Source organism: Vulpes vulpes, chromosome 10 (assembly GCF_048418805.1).
Source record: "Vulpes vulpes isolate BD-2025 chromosome 10, VulVul3, whole genome shotgun sequence".
NCBI lineage: Eukaryota > Metazoa > Chordata > Mammalia > Carnivora > Canidae > Vulpes > Vulpes vulpes.
The window spans coordinates 78,099,895-78,119,619 of record NC_132789.1 but is presented as its reverse complement, the minus strand read 5'-3'; the positions used below and the strand labels follow the sequence as shown (position 1 = coordinate 78,119,619).

Here is a 19,725-nt window from a genome sequence, read left to right as displayed (position 1 = left end):
AATCTGGAAAAATGAAAGGAAGTGAGAGGTCATGGGTCCATCAGTGACCTTTATGGGAAGGACTAGGGAACACCATGAGGAAAATGTAACTCTTAAGACATAGGGCACCTGGGTGGCTCAGTCAGTAGAGCACTTTTAATCGCAAGGTCATGAATTTAAGCCCCACGTTGGGTGTGGTGCCTCCTTAAAATTAATTAATTAAAATTTTAAAACTTGAGAAACAAGTATATTCATATCACTGAAATAATAACTACAGCCTCTATTAATACAGGCAAATTGAAAGCTTAAGAAAATTGTCCTGAAGTTGGAATATTGGTAATAATTTGCAACGCCTAGTAGGTCTACCACCTGAAAGCAGTCTAAATTTCAGATACATTCTTTAAATATTTTGTAGGCAGTCTTGGAGAATTGCAATTAAAATGTGTCTGTATGTGCCTATATAAAGTCTCTTTGATGTTTCTTCAACCGCTTTATTAAGGCTATATTTGTCATATTCCAGCCTAAACATAGTCCCCAAACTATAAAAATATACCAAATTACATTGTGTTAAATTCATACTTCAACCAAGAAGAATTACATACACATTTCCACCATCCTCCTGACCCTGGTAAAAGGATTCCAAGATACCAAACTAGATTAAAATAGATAGCAGGAAGCATAAGTCAAACACTAAGGCATATCTAGATCCACGAGGTGAATATTTATATAAGGGATGCCAATATAAATATCATTTTCAGTGTGATTTCATGTCAGTTTTGTTGGCAGATTCATCAAACTGATCATCCTCACCATTTTTTTTTCATTATAAAACCAAAATACACCTCACCCTACCATGTTCTTAATCTTATCAAACTTATCAAACTATATACACACCAGGGACCTCTTACCTACTCCTTCTTTTTCTCTCCATTACTTAATTCAATTCCAAGTTGCAGGAAGTATTCATTATTTTTTACTACAATGTGAGGTCAGGGCTCCCACCTGTAGCATTATCTAAACTCATCCAGCACATATCTTTACTTACCATGAGGGCTGCACATGACCCTATCTGCATGGTTATGTTAAATTTCAGCAGGGAGAAAAATTCAAATTCTATAGGCATCACTGATTCTTTTTCAAGCATTGGGATAGACCTATATCAGATTCACAGTACTTTCATCTACATCAAAATTTCTATAACTTGATGGTCCTAGTAAAGAACAGAGCAATTATAGAAATTTTATATAGAATAAAACTTTCAAGTATATATATATACATATACACATACATATATATAGGTCAAATCCCATAACAAGAGACTACCTAATAGATTTAATCTGATTTAGCTAATGTCTGTTTGAAATACTCTGGCTTTGTTCAGGGCAGGGAGATCTTTTGTTGTAGAAAGATGTTGGTTGTAAAGACGTTTATGCTGATGGGGATTTTGCCACACACTCTTGGAAGAGTAGAAACGGTGTCGTTATCACGATGAAAACACATGCAATTCACAAATTAGTAGGGAAACACAGTGATTTCTAAAGTTACACTGGTATATTAGTAGAGTATATTAAATGAATATATTCTTATGCTAACAACAATTTAATTATGAGTCAACATCATAATTAGGGGATGTAAAGAAAATGAGAACTGGAGACATGTTGACTGCCCAGTTTTTTGCCCATTTTTTCCTAATAATTTTTTTCTTTGTTCATTTCAATCATTCATTAGATTTCTTTTACTCTACAAACTACTGGTAGTCTGTTCTTTTTCCTTCTTGATCAGAGCATGGACTTTAATAATCTGTTGTATCACATTGTGATTGATTCATATATGTGTATGCGTGCCTGTATATTATGTCTTTTTTATGAATATAGGCTCTTCGAGGGAAAATGTCACATTTTTGGTGGGAGTGAATACTTGACACTTGCCATGAGCCAGCCTCTTACATAACCGATTTAACTAGTTTTTGTTCTCTACGTTTACGAGTGTGGAAAACAAATCTCAGAGAGGACATGTAATTGGACTGAAGTCATGCAGTTGACAACTGGGAGAATTGAGACCCACATCCATGTTTTTACCACTACATTGTCCTTTCTGTGTGCTAGGCACTGGAAGTCACTGTGAAGAAAGCATTTAGTGCTTTCCTGGTTGAGTAAATGACTGCAGGAGAGAGAGGGAAAAGAAAGACATATTCTCTTCTCTTCCCAAAGTGTCGATTGTGTTATGAACTGAAGCACCAACTTCCATAACAGATTTAGAGTAGTATTTCTTAGGTGGTATTTCTTATGGGCTGACTCAGAGGGAAACTTGGGTTTAGGTTCCTGCTCTGTCTTTCATTCACTGTGTGACTCAGGGTAAGTCACCTGACATTTCTGGTCTTTGGTTTCTCACCTGTAGAATGAGGAAGGTTAAGGTTCACTGAGTGTCACTTCAGGTACTATTGCTTTAAATAAATTTGGGTAATTAATAAATATTATTGAGACTAATGCTTATTTGAAGTATCCAAAGAGAAAAAGAGGTATTTGGTACTGCCAAGGTCTCTTGATCGGCTGATAGTCATTGGTAATTAATAAACTGCACTGGTTAATATTTCTGTTCTCAATCTACATGTTTAGAGCTGGAGGAATTTTTCATTCATAGGGACCTGGATAAAGCCATTCAACTAAACTGAGAATGAGCACAAGTCCAGTTTATTACTACTTGTAATCTGTCGTGAAATATATTTATATGTTTCCTTATAACCATAGAAGGCACTAAAAGTAATAAAAAGCAAACCTGAAAAGCTAAATGAAAACTGATATCAATATTATATATTATTAATTTAGAATCATAGTTTTATTATTTATTCACAAATTTGGTACTTAAATAAAATCCCTGCAAAAATCAAGTTCTTTTTGTTGCACTATAGTAAATATATGCATAGCTTTATGTATAACAGATATATGATTACATATGCTTGCATATATGGTCAGAAATCCTATAAAATGGTTATGTACTGAATATTCCTAATGAAATCTACAAGTTTTATTGTAAGAGAACAGTGTTAAGGGAGTGTGAATGAGAGTGCTAAATATTGCCATTTTATAACTATATTTTATTTCTTCTAAAATGCATATTTTTGACATTTTAAACATCTTAAATAAGCATGTGTGTCATAATAAATGATAAATAGTGTGTCATAATAAACTCTCTGGAGCAATTTTTCATAGCTTAGTGATTTTATGAAATACAGGTATATATTTAAACATCTTAAATAAGCATGTGTGTCATAATAAATGATAAATAGTGTGTCATAATAAACTCTCTGGAGCAATTTTTCATAGCTTAGTGATTTTATGAAATACAGGTATATATTAAAATGTCTTAGATTTGGTGAAGTATGGTAAACATAAACACTATTTTAAAGTAGATCTGCCTTTACTATATATATATACATACATATATATATATATAGTACATATAAAGTACATATGCATAGAAAGTACTATATATGTATATATATGTGTGTGTGTGTGTGTGTGTGTGTGTATGTACACACACACATATATACCTACAGAGACTTTTACCAAATTTGTGAAACTGATTTTTTGGTAAAATATCAAAGGCAGGAGAATAAAGTCTTTATTTATTTGATCATGCCAAGGAATCATGATTGAAATGATAGAAATCATCAGAGAAATCAGAGGCTTCTAGGTATTAGGGTTGTCTGCTTCAGTTTTCAGATCTTCTCATCCCCAACTGAGAAAGTATGTGAAGACTCATGAAAGATTTGAAAAGAAGGGTAAAAAACATCAGCTAAAATATTTAGCAGATTAGTAGGCGGTAGTTTCTCTGTCTCTTTCTTAGTCAACTCTGTGTTATATGTTCTATAAGCAAACACATTTTAAGGAATGAGAAATTCTCCGAAAAACATCCACTTTAAACTTGAGTTCTTTGAGTGGGTGTCTAAAAGATTTCCAGGCCACAGCGCCTCACTCCATTGCTCGGTTCTCACCTACGTTTCAGGAGACCACTAAAGTCAAGTTCCCCTGCATCGTCTTGACCTTCTCCACTGTCATTAACAAAAGAAAAGCAAATCTGGGTTTAATGCTGAGACATATACATACATATCAGTTTCCCCCAAACACTACGTATAACGTATATGCAATTTCGTACTGGCACACAAGTCATCAGACTAAATCCACACAAACTATCTCTTTTCACACAAGTGACATTTTAACTTCTGGAGCATGTACTTGTGGAAAAGTAAATGTGAGGAGCTTGTGTTACTCTGCAATTTCAGGAGACACATTTTTGTAGATTGCATATATGAAACTGCTTGGATTTGTGTTAAAACAGAGTAACACAAATGCGCTTGAGCCAAGCAACACAAAGTACTTTGTTTTTCCAAGTTGGGGGTGCTAGAAACATACCTGCATAAAAAGCAAAGGACTTTTGCTGATCTCTGTTATTCATGTCAGAGATTGGCTTGGAGAACGAAGTATACCAGTGTCAAATATATAAGTGCGAAGCTTATATTCAAAGGTAACTTCTTTGTGTCCATTGGTAGTTCAGTCAGATAATGCAGTACCAACATAAAGTACAAATGAAGCTAGTGCAGAACTTTTTTAAAAAGATGCATTCCTTTCCGTTTTAAAGGGATATCATTCTAAACCTTTTGTTTTCTTGTTAACATTTATGCCCTTTAAAATGCATTTTTCAAAAATTCGTCTTTGAATTATTGATGAGCTCTATACTAGGAGTGCTTTCCTACTGAGAAATGCATCTTACATTAGGCATGCAACCACCTTCATAATTTCATAGAAAATAGAAGCTATGGAGCTGACATTTAAATGGCACTACATACTTACATGTTTAATTTTTTAATGAAGATTTTATTTCCTGCTCTTTACAAATGTTAGTTATGGTTTCTAAGAAAAGAGTCTGCAGGTTTAAAAAACAGCGTGTGTATCACATAAGTTTGTAAGAAGTAAACTCAAATAATGTGATTTCAAAATTTCTTTAATAGCAGGTAGAGAAGACTTTTGAAGTAAACCCATTTGCATTCTTTGAAATAAAAAAATTTAGTAGATTACATCTCCCTGTGTTAGAATATGCTTGTACATTGGATGAGTATATTATTGGATCATACATATTTGCTGAACATGACATGAAGAGAAGGTGGAAGGAAAGTAAGAGGGATTAAGGTTATGACTTTAAAAAATACCAATTGATTGATCAGGTAATGCTACATACATTTTTAAGCCATTAAAATTTTCATTTATTCATAATTTAGGAGAGAAATATACCTTTTATTAATGGATTAAATCATTGCTCTATGATAGTTTGTAATGACTTTCCTTATTCAACAAAGCTAAGTGGATTCAGTCTTAAGAAGAGCAAAACATTTGCTGTCACAAATGAACTTACATTAGGAAAAATTAAGTGCAGAGAGTAAAATAATTCAGGAAGGGGCTAGTTACATGTGTCATACTCGATTTTTTTTTTCATTTTTCTTCTTTGTCCCTTCGCCCCCCATTTTTCAGCCTTGGCAATTGCAAAACAAATCAAATAGGTATCTATATTTCGTCTTTCTGCAGTGTTTGTTATTCTAGCAGACCTAGTGGTCTTTCATCTAACAATCCCATATTTAAATAGTGCTAACTTCGATGAGTAGCTACTTAATTGTGATTTTCTGGATACATGGTTCAGTAGCTCCATGTCATTTCTAAATGAAAAAGCACTTAGGATAAAAGTTTTCTGACATGACTTAACTGATGCTATATTATTATATAACTTCCTTGATCATCTGGTGGAAAATAATGCAATTAAGAAAGAGCCGCACATGAAGACATTAAGAGTATGTTTTTATGAGGCAACTGTAAAACCTGAAAAAATAGGAGCCTCACTCTGACAAGAATATTCTAAAACATGATCAGTATATGCTTGATTTGATGTTAAACCTATGGCTTTTCTAGACCGCTAACCTTTGGGCACACAGCATGTTTGGCTACAGTGAAGAGGTGCTTGCTTTGGAATACAGAGTGTAGAGGAAGGGAATATGTGGTTTGAAAAACCCTCCACTTGCACGTTATATAAAAGCTACCTACATTCCCCTTTCAAAGTTACCTTCTCTTGAAAGCAGATCTGATGTCAATGTTTGGAGTAGTCCCGGTAGATTCTAAGAAAGGAAAGAAAACAATAAAATAAATACCCATTACATAGGCAATTTTGTGCTCAGTTCCTTTGCAGGCTGTGGAGGATTCTTCAGATGTAAGGAATGCCAGGTGAAGAAGGGCTGGGGGATGGCTCTGCTCCAGATGGCTGAGCCACTGAGGTATCATTCCTCATCCTCCCTCACACAGAATCAATGTGGGGCTGCAGGAGCTACTGGCTACTATATCCAGTTGTCATTCCCACTAGAATCACCTGAAGAACTTAAAAAAAAAAAAAAAACAGCTTCTTGGTCTCCTTGTTGGAGATTTGGATTCACGAGATCAGGGACAGGCACCAAGAAATCAATACTCTTTCAACAGCCCTTCAGGTGATTCTCAGAGATGCCTGGCCAGGCTGAAGAGGCACATCTAGGCACCAGATTCCCACTCAACACAGAAATCTCCACAGCACCTCCAGGATCACCCAGCCTTCATTTGATGTCTCTTGAAATGGGGGGATCTCATTTTTCCCAGGCTGTTTACAGAACTTTAATGAAAGAGCTCATGCTAAAATTAAGACAAAAAATTCACCTCCTCCTAATTCCTACCTATAGACTAATTTGTCTGAAATACTCTTGTGTGACAGCACTTCCCCTTTTTATAAGTTGTGCATGCCTGGCCTCTTTCACACCACATTCAGCTGCCTGGGGTGTGGTTTCTGCCTTCTTCATCCTACCGGGTACCACTCCAAAGGAGATCCAGATTGATGTACGGTGCCCATGGCCACAGACATCACTCCACATGTGGAACGAGTACCAGGTTGCAGAGAGTAGTGTTATTTCCTAAACCTTGTAATGGTTCAGCATTAAATTACACCAACTCTGTTTCTTGTAGCTTTACCATACTTTGGACTCACCTTAAATTTATGATCTTTGCTGTCAAGTCAACTTTCTCTTTGTGTTCTTATAGAAGTGCTCCCCCCGACCCCAATCTACATGTACATCTTTACATTTATTCCTATTAAATTCACTCTGAGCACTACACAGAACCTATGGATGAAGAACTTCCCCATCTGACATTGGTCCTTATAAGAGAAATCCTTCTCTTCTACACTACTCTTTGGCCATCTGGGAATCCTGGACATCCTTGTATTGTATGAACTTATCCCCAAACTCAGGTGGGAATAAGTGGACCCAAGGAAACAGTTATGTTCAGTAGAAGAAAAATAAATGGCATCAGCCCTCATCTGGGAGGTTGAGGAAATATAGATAGCATGGAGAAGAGATACTTAGCAATAAAATCCCTGAAATTCCACTTTAAAATTGCTTCATAGCGATGTAACTCAGTGGGCTTGATCATACTACCACAATCAGAAACACATAGTTTGAAAGAAAACTTTATTTTCAAAATCTCGTAGTGTCAAGTGAACTTCTCCTCCTCTATCCCCTCACATGCCATGAAAAAAACCCACATCTATCCAGGCAAGAAGACTCTCTTACCGTGTACTTCAAGATCGAATGTGCAGCTGTCAAACTTATCCTTGTAGGTGACCTCGCACCTGTAGTTTCCCGCATAGTTCTCTTTGGCCTTGATGATCTGCATCTCGAATGTATACATCTGCAATAAAATGCATCCGGCATATTTTAACCCCACCTTGCCGACAGAAAGAACCTACCATGTTTGGATGGTTTTCAAATTCCTCAGTATTAGCTTAGAGTTCTGTCTATATCCGGGCATTCCAGCCCAGTGTTCTCAACACAGGAGGGGCCAATGTGCTCCCTAGCTCCTGGCACGGCAGGGACACTTGCCTAAATGTCGACACTAGGGATGGTAACTCTAGAGAATTTTCTGGGACTGAAATCTCTCAAAGCTGACCCTGACAGTGACCTTTACTCCCTACAGAAGGAATGACCCAGCCATGCCCCAGGAGTTAAGGGTCATACCCGAGTTTGCCTTTCAAAGGTTTCCTTCAGTTGGAGGTGCTTCCCAGCTTTGCTGGCCAGGTCCATCCATTTCCCTTTGAACCATTTGATGGTGGGTTTTCTAAGAAGATCTTCAGCCTTGACTTTGGCTATAAAGGTGATATTTTCACCTAGAGAAAGCACAAATGATTCAGACTGTGGCTTCAAAATTGCCATTTGTTTGGGAAGGAGTTACAGAGGATTGCACAGTACAGACTATGGTATGACATTGTGCCCTGATTTTTTTTAATGCATGCCCTAGGAGTTCTTTGGATACTCCAACTTGTTCTGCTTTTGAGGTTTCTGAGGCAGAAAAGGAGAAACAGGTCAACCAGTGGAGCTAGTTGCTGTTTGGCTTTATCATGTATACATGAAATAAAAATGGAAAGCTTCACGAATGTATGGATTTCTTCCATCCTTTTTATTAGATAAGATGATGGGAAATCTGGACTTACATGACTAAATATGACTAAATGAAGCTAACCTTTTAGAAATAAACCTATCAATTTGTATTGATTGATTGGGTCCCAAGGACATTAAAACTCTAGCCCAGCACTTTGATGTCTTCCAGAAACACCAGGGAGCAAATATTTCCATCTATATGTGGTGTGCTCCTATATTCTAGAGCTGAAAGAAGTAATTTAGGACATGATCAGTCAGCTATGTGCTTACTTGTTCTCCTCACAACATATTCCTCATAAAAATTTATTTCATCAAAATTCCCAGACCCCTAAGTCCTCTCTAACTTACCACCCTGTTTATTTCCTTCATGGCACTTGGCTTTTGTGATTATCTGTTTGTTTGATTTCCTGTTGTGTGTTCTTCCCATTAAGACTGTATGTTCTGAAGGTGCACATGTTATACTCAGTGTTCAGCACAGCACCTAAAGCAGGAGGTGCGCAAGCACTGTTTTTTGAATGAGTATCTCCAAAGTTGAGCCCTCTGTCCCACTTGTTTCCTCTGAGATACTACCCATCATCATATAGCACGTGCACAGATTTGTAACCATCTTATGGGATGAACATGTCATGATGACAGCAAACTCTGGCTCACAGCTCTGAGATACGCCAGGTGCTATTCAAAGTACTTCATAGGGACTGTCCCCATTTTACAGATGAGGAAACTGATGTGAACCCAACCTGGCTCCAGGGTCCAGGCACTCAGCTACTATGTGCTAAAAGTCACTGAGATGCTAGCTGTCACTCTCCTTTTCTGGTTATAAAAAGCAAGATTTAGTATATGACTACAACAGAATAGTATCCCGCCATGAAAACGAATGAAGTACTGATTCATTCTACAGCTTGGAGGGGCCTCAAAAACTCTATGGTAAGGGAGAGGAGCCAGACACAAAAGGTCGTGTACTGTATGATCCTATTTAGACCAAATATACAGAATAGGGAAATCCACAGAGACAAAGAAATCAGTGGTTGCCAGGGGCTGGGGGCGGGGGGTGGGGAGTAATGGGATAGTGGGGTACATGGTTGCTCTTTGGGGTGATGAAAATATTTGGGGACTAGATCGAGATGCTGGTTGTGCAACACTGAGAGCTGCTGGTTATTGACTTTAAAATGGTAAATTTTATGTGATGTGAATTTCACTTCCATCTAAAAAGAAAAGCAGGATTTAATGCTTGGCACTCACCAACTTTCACCGATCCCGTTTGAGGCTTTTCCACAAACAGGGTGGACAGCTGGGAATTGGCATTCTGCTTGTCTTGTTCCTCTCCGGCAGGTGATTCACCAAGAGACCACTCTAAGGAGCAGAAAGGAGGAAAAAAGATCATTTCGGGGACACATTCCTCCTAGGCAAACTTACCTGGGGTGCTGTCCTCATCAACAGTGAAGCTTTTCTTTGTCTAATAAACCTGGGTAAATATAACCTCATTCCTTCCATCCATCGCCCCTGCAGCCATCAGTATAGTGACAGAGTCCCGTTCTTACAGGGTTGCCTCTTTCATGATGGGATAAAGACCATTTTCTACTCCTAGAAATCATGAAACTTTTCAGGTAAGTTGTTACTCTGTGTGTGTTGGCAGCCATGGTTGCTTTGTTTCCCCATCCTGCCTGTGTCCTGCCACATGATGGTGGCAGGTACATTAAGGCAGTACCATGTCATGTCAGGGGTATGTCTGTAAAGTGTCGCATGGGTACAACACAACTGGAAAAGACAAAAGGGATGAGTCACTTTGCTGGTCAACTGGGAAAAGTCAGACACCCAAAGCTGGCCTGGTATTTCTAGATTCCTTGCCGTTATGTGATCAGATAATTCCATGAGGGCTGCTTAAATGAGGCCATAGTTCAACAGTTAAGGAACGGATCATGACCTGCAGGCACAAAGTTCAAAAACACTAAATGCATCCTGCAAGAGGGGAGGAATGGAAAAAAGAAACATCAACTCTCTGAGGCTTTCCCGTGAAAAGAGAGAAGCTGAAAATGAAGCTTATTTTCATTTTCTAGGATGCACTCCAGGAGCTTAGCTGGTATTAATCAGTAGTCAATTCCAGTGAGGACGGCAGGAGAGAGAACAGTAGACATCCCCTCTGTCTCCAAGAGCTAAATGGAGAGACATTCAGTTTCAGCCACTTAGTAACTGGAAAAAAAATGCATGGGTGCCAACCCTCTGTTAATGTTTCTTGAAAAGAGGGAAATGTACATTTAGTTATTTTAGTTTTCATGTATCAATCATGCTATCCATGGAGATCATCATTTTCACAATGAAGTCATACAACGTAGACACATAGTTACATATGTGTTGGTGTGTGTGGGGAAGGGTGGTGTGTGTGTGTGTATGTGGTGTGTGTGTGTATGTCTGTGACACTCACAGTAAGGATGAATGTGGGCACTCATATTTGTAACCCAGGGAAGGAACTTGTATTGTTTGCATCCTTTTTATACCTACAAGTACCTGCAAAAGTGCCTGGCCCCTGGGATGCTTGGGTGACTCAGTGGTTGAGTGCCTGCCTTCCACTCAGGGCATGATCCCGGGGTCCTGGAATTGAGTCCCATATCGGGCTCCCTGCAGGGAGCCTGCTTCTCCCTCTACCTTTGTCTCTGCCTCTCTTTCTCTCTGTCTCTCATGAATAAATAAATAAATAAATAAATAAAATCTTTTTAAAAAAGTGCCTGGCCCATAAGGCACAGTAGGATTGTAGTAGGTCCTCAACACAAATTTGCTGAATGAATGAATGACCTCACAAAATTGTAGTGATTGCTGGCTGACAAGATGCATTTCAAGGTTTTTCTGAAATATAATAAAGGTCTATGGAAATGTGAATTATTCTCCAACTTTAGCACATACCCAAAATGGAGGTTTTTAGTTTCTTAATCCCTGTGTATTTGCTAACTGCTAAAATTGATAGCTCTAATCACCATAAATCTGTGGTATATGTGGTTAAATTCCTGTATTTGTGTGTGTGTGTCATGCAAAATTAATTATTTCTCAATACATTAGTTTTCTTGTAAGAGGATACATAATGAAAGATCGCTAAAAAGGCTACAAACGGAATAAAACAAAGATTAGAATCAAAACAGCTTCAAGAAATGAGGTCATTAGTGACTAGATTAGGATGGGGTCGGGATGCCTTGCTCCAGGCGAGTGCTCACCTGAATCTTTTCTTTCCAGGGCCCGACTACCCACACCTGAAAGGAAAGCGTGATTTGGATGATACATGGGCAAGGAGTGAAAATGGAGAGCTGACTTCAACCTTCTTGGATTCCCCCAAACCCCATCTTTCCCCATGATAGAAAGAGCTAGATGTCAGCTTGGATGGAAAAATCAGTAGAACTTCAACTATGAAAGCATCTATAAAACGTATGTGTCTTACTTAAGAAACAATAATAAAATAAAAGAATTCAAATATCTAAAGAACAGGGAATAAGGGCATATAGCTGGAAATGGAAGACAAACATTTTTGTCCCTAAAATTTATATCGAAGATCGACTAATCTTATTTACTTCAGAAATAAATAAATAAATAAATAAATAAATTTCTCGTTTTGTAAAAAAAAAAAAAAAAAAATCATCATTAAAGTCAAGTTTTTCCCTCCTGGTGTTGGCAAGGGCAAAACATTGTCTTATCAAGGTACTCTACCTTTTCTTTTTCTTTACTGTCAATTAACAATAAGTTACAATGTAGGGTAAGGGGTTGGAATAGTCCTAACCTGGAGGCACGGCGCTAGGTGGGGAGGCTTCCTCTTCATCTGAAACAAGAAATGGGAGTAAAAAGTCAAAAAGGAAAGGACTTTGTCCTGAGTATCCTGTGAAAAAAGAAAGCTGGAAAAGAAGAGAAGAAAACACAAAATACTTTGAACTGAGGAGTCAGCCTTAGAAGACTCAGTACCTGAAAGGTTAAATTCAATATTTCAGACCAAAGAGAGAAATAAATAAATAAATGAGTTGAGGGAATAGAGAAACCCAGTGAAAGTGTAGATGGAGAAATGGAACTCTGCGCAAACATTTCATGTGATTGTACGTTAGAAGAAAATCTATGTTAAAAATCAAGCCTTGACAAAGTCAACAGTAGAGATGTTTTCAAGTTCTTACTTTATAACTAAAATCAATGTCAGGCATAATTCATATACCACAGTCATTTGAACGCAGACGTGGAAAAGCATAAATGAATGAGAACTCATTCTCTCCTGCTCCTGAAAACCTTGTGATTAATTCCCCTTTCTTATTTAGGAGACAAAGGGAAGCATTACCAACATTACCTTGACTAAGATAAAATAAATTTTTCATACTTGCTAAATTTACTAATATTTACTTTGGAACTTTGAAAGCATTTTCCCATGATTATATTGGTGTTGGTCAATGCTGTATACTTTTTTAATCTTTATGAACGCATATTTGCAAAATTCAAAATATGCCTTATAGAATTTATGTGCAGACGCACTGCATATTCTTCTTTTCTAAAATGTCTGAGTTTTAAAGTGTCTTTAGAACTTTAGATACTTAAATAGGCATTTGGCATCACCTGAATCTCTGCCTCTCCTTTCCCACAGCATAAAAATTAATGTTAGAAAAAAAAGTTAATGTTAGTGTGAATAATAATAATAATAATGGTTGTACTTAAAATGCTAGAATAATTGTGAATTTCATACCACAAACCAATATGACTATATAAGACAGAATACAGAAAACACAGCTGTTAAATTTAATGTGCTTTTAAAAATTCCCAACAAGAGGTAAAATAGCACATTTTTATATAATCTGTTAGAATATTTACTACAAAGATTATTTACTAGCCTGAAATTTCTTTTCTAAAACGACCAACCAAGAATGTTTTATTATTTTTTAACAAAATAATTAAATGCCATGCATTTAATTACATATTTAGCATTTTATTCTTGGAACCTATTCAGAGGCTTTTTACTGAAATGTGTAAGGAATCTTGATTTAAAGTCCTGTCAAAATTCTTGAAAATGAAGTTTTAAACCTCAACCAAATCCTAGGAAGGAGCTCCTTTATGATATGTAAACTAGAGGCTGGAACCATTTTGAGTCAAATGAACACTTCATTTTACACAGGGTTTGTGGTTGCTTGTTTGCTTTGTGCACTATGCATAGTGAATTGAGTTGGTTGTTTGGAACGCAAAATGATTGAGAAAAGAGTACTTACCTACTTTCATAAAACTAAAATGAAAAGAGAACCCACCTGTTAAGCAAAAATTTGATGGGTGAGTAGTTTCAGAGCACACTAAATGATAGAGGGAGGTGGGCAGGGCCAGGTGAGTTAAATGGACGATGGGCATTAAGGAGGGCACTGTTTTGATAAGCACTGGGTGTTAGACGGAAGTGATGAATCACTGAATCCTGCTCTTGAAACCAATATTATTCTATATGTTAAACTAACTAGAATTTAAATAAAAACTCTAAACAAAAAACTTTTAGAGCGACATGCACAATTATTTTAAACTATTAAGGCAGCTGCAGTGCTTCAAGGTGTCATGAAATGATACTCTGATGATCCAATATCACTTCCAAACAGCAATTACTTCTCAACTGGTGATTCATTATACATATATTTTCAAATTTACTAAAGTGCTAGGAAATATAATTGGCCAGGGGCAAAGTTTTTTATTTCCCCCTTTCAAAAGTAGCTTTGGTCCTGGCATCCCATTGGATTGGGAAATGGAGTTAAGATATTGGATCCTGACCTTAAATTCTTGAAAAGTTGCCTGCTTGCATTTGGTTGAATTGGATGAGAATAAAAGGTCTAATTGTTCTTATTTATGGAGGGAAAACAGCGACTATTGCTAGAAGGGAAACTGAATATCCAGCTCTTCTGGGTTGTGCCTAATTGAACAACACATATAGGAAAGAATGGCATCATACAAAGAATATTTTCAAATAAAACGAAACAATACAATATGTGAGTCATTAAATTCATTCTGTTAATTATATTAATAATAATTAATTCATTCTATTAATTCATTCTATTTAAAAGACTACAATGATGATTAAACATCTGGTTTTGGCTCTTTATAATATAGCATATCTGAAGACCTCAGACCAGAGCTGCAGACTATCTCCTCGAGCTCACGGAAGGGAAATTTTCCAAAGCAGAATTTTACTTGTCTTTGAGTCATGGGAAAATAGCATTTGTAAAAACATAAAAGTGATTCTTTAAATGGCTGAAGTTCCCAGAGAAGAAGGCCTGGAAAGTAGAGAAGAAACTCAGTTTCATGATGCAAGCCTGAGATTCTAGGGGGGCACACATAAAATCTGGAATGCCAGCAAAGAACTGCAGAGATAGTAGACTATATAGATTCTTATGGTCTCATATACTCTCTTTGGCATAAAAGAAAACTTCAACATATAGTCTATTTAAGTTGCCTTTCTTAATTAATTTTTTAAGTCATACAAACTTGGGACAATTGAGATTTTTGGAAAGACCAAAAAGCACATAAAATATATATGATTCTCAACAAGCCTCAAGTAACTGCTGATACAATAATACCTTGTTTGATTGTGACCAAGCTCTGAATCCTCAAGCAGAGAAATCAGTTGTAGAAAATATTGGCTCCCATGACCAAAATAACAACAGCAGTAACAACAACCACGTATGGAAGGCAATAGCACCAATGGCTAACATGAATTCATCATGTTTGGAGGCATCTGATTAATTTCTCATACTTTCTTAATGAAAAGGCACATGTCTCCATATCTTGATGCTTCTAAAATCAGGATTCATCCTACAGTAAATATATCATTTTGATGAGTTTTTTTCTCCTCCAAATTTATTAAACCAATGCTGCAACTTATAATGGCTGTGTCACAGAATTGAAAAGTATGGTAATATTAGCTTTTAACAAAGATCATTATGAAGAAGTAATGTAACTATAAAGTGTAGAGAAAGCTCATTAGATGGTTGGTTGTCTGATACCTAAAGGTAAAACTGCTCAAAAAAAATTTAGCATGTGAGTAAAAAGCACCAGAATAATGTTATTGCAGGAAAGGGATCTAAATGAAGAAAAAAGTTTAATCATTCTTTTAATTAAAAAAAAATCATATCATTTAGGAGAAAACTTGCTGGAGCTTCTGCTGATTCACTTCCTCATCTGCCACCCACATTTGGGCCAAATGAAAGACTCTTCACATAATGTTATGTGAGATCTTTAATAGGCACGAGTTTCATTCACGATTGTTTATGCAGTAATACTAATGTTAATGCCTGGAAAAAGAAAATAAGTCTTTATTAACTTGCAGTAATTACCAAAGTCAAATATTTTTTTCTGGAAGAAAAATTTAAAAAGGCAGTAAATATCCCAGTTGGGCTTACCAAAGTATAGATAAGACTATAAACTATTGGGCAGCCCCGGTGGCGCAGCGGTTTAGCGCCGCCTGCAGCTGGGGGTGTGATCCTGGAGACCCAGGATTGAGTCCCACATCAGGTTCCCTGCATGGAACCTGCTTCTCCCTCTGCCTGTGTCTCTGCCTCTCTCTCTCTCTCTCTCTCTCTCAATCTGAATAAATAAATAAATCTTAAAAAAAAATCTAGACTATAAGCTATTAAGATGCAAAAACAAAGAAAAATCTTAATGTCAGAAGTTAGCATCAAAATGAATCCTAATCTTCAAAGTAATGTCTGATTCTAATGCTCTGACACATCTGGAAGCACTCTCAAGACCAGTTTTGAACCTCCAATTGTTAAGGTAAACAAGAGACCCAATCCCATTACCCTGTATTCACATGTACCAAGGTTGGCTGACCAAAAAAAAAGTATGATCCCACTTGATCACCCACATAGTTCTCTACACATGGCTCTCCGTGACAACACTGAGTGAAAACTTGCTGAATAAATGGACATTGAAATAAAGGACAGATCTTTGGTCTTCCTGAACATATAGAAAAGGAGAACTTACACTTAGTGCTCCATTGATTGGCCACCTGAATTATTCTGGAGGAATTCTAAGCCATCAGTATTGTTTTTATAAGGACATTGCTCCCCAGTATGATTACTCTAGAAGAAATTTGTACATCTAATTTCTGGTATTGCTGTTTGGTTATACACACTTCCATGTTGTCATCTCTATTGTTTCAATTCCAGGACAAAGTTGGCAGTACAAGGGAGCAAGGCAGCTGGATGGACAACTCCAGAGATAAGCAAATGAAACACATATTAAAACCCCTTCCTGGGAAATCAGCTATTTCCCAGACAGAGACCCTTAGTAAATGTGAAAAAGTTGGCAAATCTAACCACAAACACTACTTATAAGATTGATAGAGGAACCAAACAACATCCTCCAGCTATAAAAATAATTTTTTTTTAAGACATTTCCAGATTGCTGCAGAAAGATTCAGGCAATCCGAGGACAACATTAAAGCTACATTGCTGTGAATAATGTTCTTACTGGTGACAGTCTTGGGGCTATTAATTGAATATACTTCAAAGAATTCGATAGAGGACTAATTCAGGTGCTGAAAATGTACTAATATCCAGGCATGACCATTTCAATCATTTTAAGTGAGTTGGCCTTGGAGTAAAAAGCATCCATCTGTTCTGAAGAAGAACACTCAGAAAGCACAGCACAGGTATCTTATCCTGAGTCTCATTGACTAGGAGTATGCATGAGATAGTCATGCTCCTGCCCAGCAAACATAGAGAATGGGATGAAAAATCTATCTAGCTGACTGCTGTCCATATGATTCACAGCTAAGCCCATCTGGAAATTCAATCATTCGTTCTACAAGCATTTATTAGGAATTTGCTACATGCAACTCTCTGCCAAATAGTGCAAGAGGTGAGCTAAGGGAACCAAAGAGGTGTTAAGACATGGTACCTGACTGTCAAAAAATGTACAATCTCTTTGGGAAAGGAGTGAACCACAACTAGGTGAGTAAGTGGAGAAAAGAGCGATTTAGCAACAGAGGCAACAGGTCCAAGGGAAATCAGGAAGAGGAAGGGCAGATGAAAGTGAACTAAGCGTCACCGAGGAATGGAACCTGAATTGATTGGCTAAAGAACAATGAAATGGATGAGCACTGGGTGTTATTCTATATGTTGGCAAATTGAACACCAATAAAAAATAAATTTATATTAAAAAAAAAGAACAATGAAATAGCCTGAGGGCTGGGGGAGGCTGAAGGGCAGGGAGGGACATTGGTCAGGGCTGGAGGAAAGGTCCTGTTGCACCTATCAATCTTGGTTTTGCTCACGCAAGCCTTCTTTCTCAACCAGGGCAATGCATACAGCTGTGAGTAGTGTATCTACCTTCTACTTGAGCATTTTCTTTGAAATTTCCTTGTCCTTGATGAAAGTAATAGTTGAAGAGGACTGTGTATCAGTCCTTCCAACCGCTGACCTCCTTTATTTAGGGATATCACTTTCTATCATAGCTCGATTTGCTTTCTTGTAGAGCAAATACAAACATGGCAGTTTATGTGGCTGGACATGTGACTACATGTGGCCATGGCCTTGCTTAACTTTCGCAAATGTCAGAAAAAGTGCTGTTAATTTCAGGATGCCCGAGTCATTCGGCCTTGCTCTCTCATCCTACTCTGTTCTGCGTGTAGAAAAGAGTTTTTGTTGATTGGTTGACCGGTTGATTTTAACCATTTTCTCATTTAAGCATACAAATACAACATGATGACTTTTCACATTAAGGGTCAGGAGCGGGCTTTGTTTAAATGCTGACAGCTTGCCCTCTGGGATTATATCATCAACTCTGTTAGTTGAGCCTTACAGCCGGGTCCAACTACCTTTCCAAATTTGGAAACAGAGGTGTATGCCATTGGCCTTGTAGAGAATAATGTTACAATAGCTTCAGCCAGGAAGTCTAAACATCCTTGAACCCATGTCATGGAAGGAGTTCTAGGAGTTTGAACTGTCTGAATTCCATAAGCAAATAACCTTTAGACTGTAGCCCATGTGGCCAGGATTTGTATTCATGTTACTATCCTCGGGAGCCACTGAAGGTCAAGGACAAAGTGAGTGTACTAACATTATGTGTTCATTTATGAGACCATAAGTTCAAGTGAGCTGAAGAAAAGAGGTCCAATGTACTGAAAGAAAGAAAAAAAAAGTATTTTACTAATGTATAGGAGACAATAATACCACAGGAATCAGATAATGAAATATGATGTAGCAAGAACAGAGAAATACTCGGCATGATTTTGAGTAGCATCCAAAACAAAGAGAAACATCTTATTGTAGTCAGGAAATAACTGGTTATTCCAAAATTCAAACTATGTGATTCAATGCACAAATAAAAGATGAACTCTTAAGAGTGATGATGCAAACACAGAAGCAAGACCATCAAGTTTACCTCTGTAAAAACCTTCTTAATGACTTCCTCCACAGGGAGACAAAGCAGTGAATGTTTCACAGATCCCAGCAGTATGTGAGAAAGATTCATCATTTCCTCAGACTGGACTATTTCCATATAAAGTACAAATGGCATAATAATATTACAGTGATGAATGAGCTTCCCGTTCAACAAGGAGCCGCATAATATTTGCTTACTATTGTATCGTCAATATATATAAATTATCATGTAAGTCTACACAAATACATAGAGCTACCAAATGATATGCTCACCTTCAAAGTTACTGCTGAGACCTGACACAGTTCACACAGTAACACAAAAACAGTTCGTTAAAAAAATATATATACATGTCATCCAGATAGCTTTCCAAATTTGCATAACAACCCAAAGACCGGACACCTCTTTTCCTTTCCATGCCCGTAACTTGGAAACTACCAATTAATTTGCGGGCATCTCAACAAGTGCTTGTGATATTTTTATCATTGTTGTTTTCCTTTTAGAAAAGGGTCTTCTGGGACGCCCGGGTGGCTCAGTGGTTGAGCATCTGCCTTCAGCCCAGGGCATGATCCCGGAGTCCCGGGATCGAGTCCCACGTCAGGCTCCCTGAATGGAGCCTGCTTCTCCCTCTGCCTGTGTCTCTGCCTCTCTCTCTGTCTCTCATGAATAAATAAATAAAATCTGAAAAGAAGAAAGAAAAGAAAAGAAAAGAAAAGAAAAGAAAAGAGAAAAGAAAGAAAAGAAAAGAAAAGAAAAAAGAAAAGAAAGAAAAGAAAAGAAAAAAGAAAAGAAAGAAAAGAAAAGAAAAGAAAAGAAAGAAAAGAAAAAAAGAAAAGAAAAGAAAAGAAAAAAAGAAAAGAAAAGAAAAGAAAAGAAAAGAAAAGAAAAGA

The 19,725-nt window shown here is 37.2% G+C and overlaps 1 protein-coding gene across 16 annotated transcripts in view; it reads right to left on the bottom strand.

The window, feature by feature from the left end:
• Positions 1–19,725, bottom strand: part of MYBPC1 (myosin binding protein C1) — an 83,701-nt gene that overhangs the window by 44,460 nt on the left and 19,516 nt on the right. For 6 of the 16 annotated variants that reach the window (XM_072724705.1, XM_072724699.1, XM_072724704.1 and 3 more), the window contains exons 4-10: positions 12,234–12,272; positions 11,677–11,712; positions 9,716–9,826; positions 8,057–8,205; positions 7,613–7,730; positions 6,088–6,139; positions 3,974–4,030 (exon numbers count right to left, since the gene is read on the bottom strand). In XM_072724705.1, coding sequence (XP_072580806.1) covers positions 3,974–4,030; positions 6,088–6,139; positions 7,613–7,730; positions 8,057–8,205; positions 9,716–9,826; positions 11,677–11,712; positions 12,234–12,272 — 562 coding nt within the window. The remainder of the gene's footprint in view (positions 1–3,973; positions 4,031–6,087; positions 6,140–7,612; positions 7,731–8,056; positions 8,206–9,715; positions 9,827–11,676; positions 11,713–12,233; positions 12,273–19,725) is intronic. The other 10 variants (XM_072724714.1, XM_072724707.1, XM_072724712.1 and 7 more) reach the window with 2 other exon arrangements.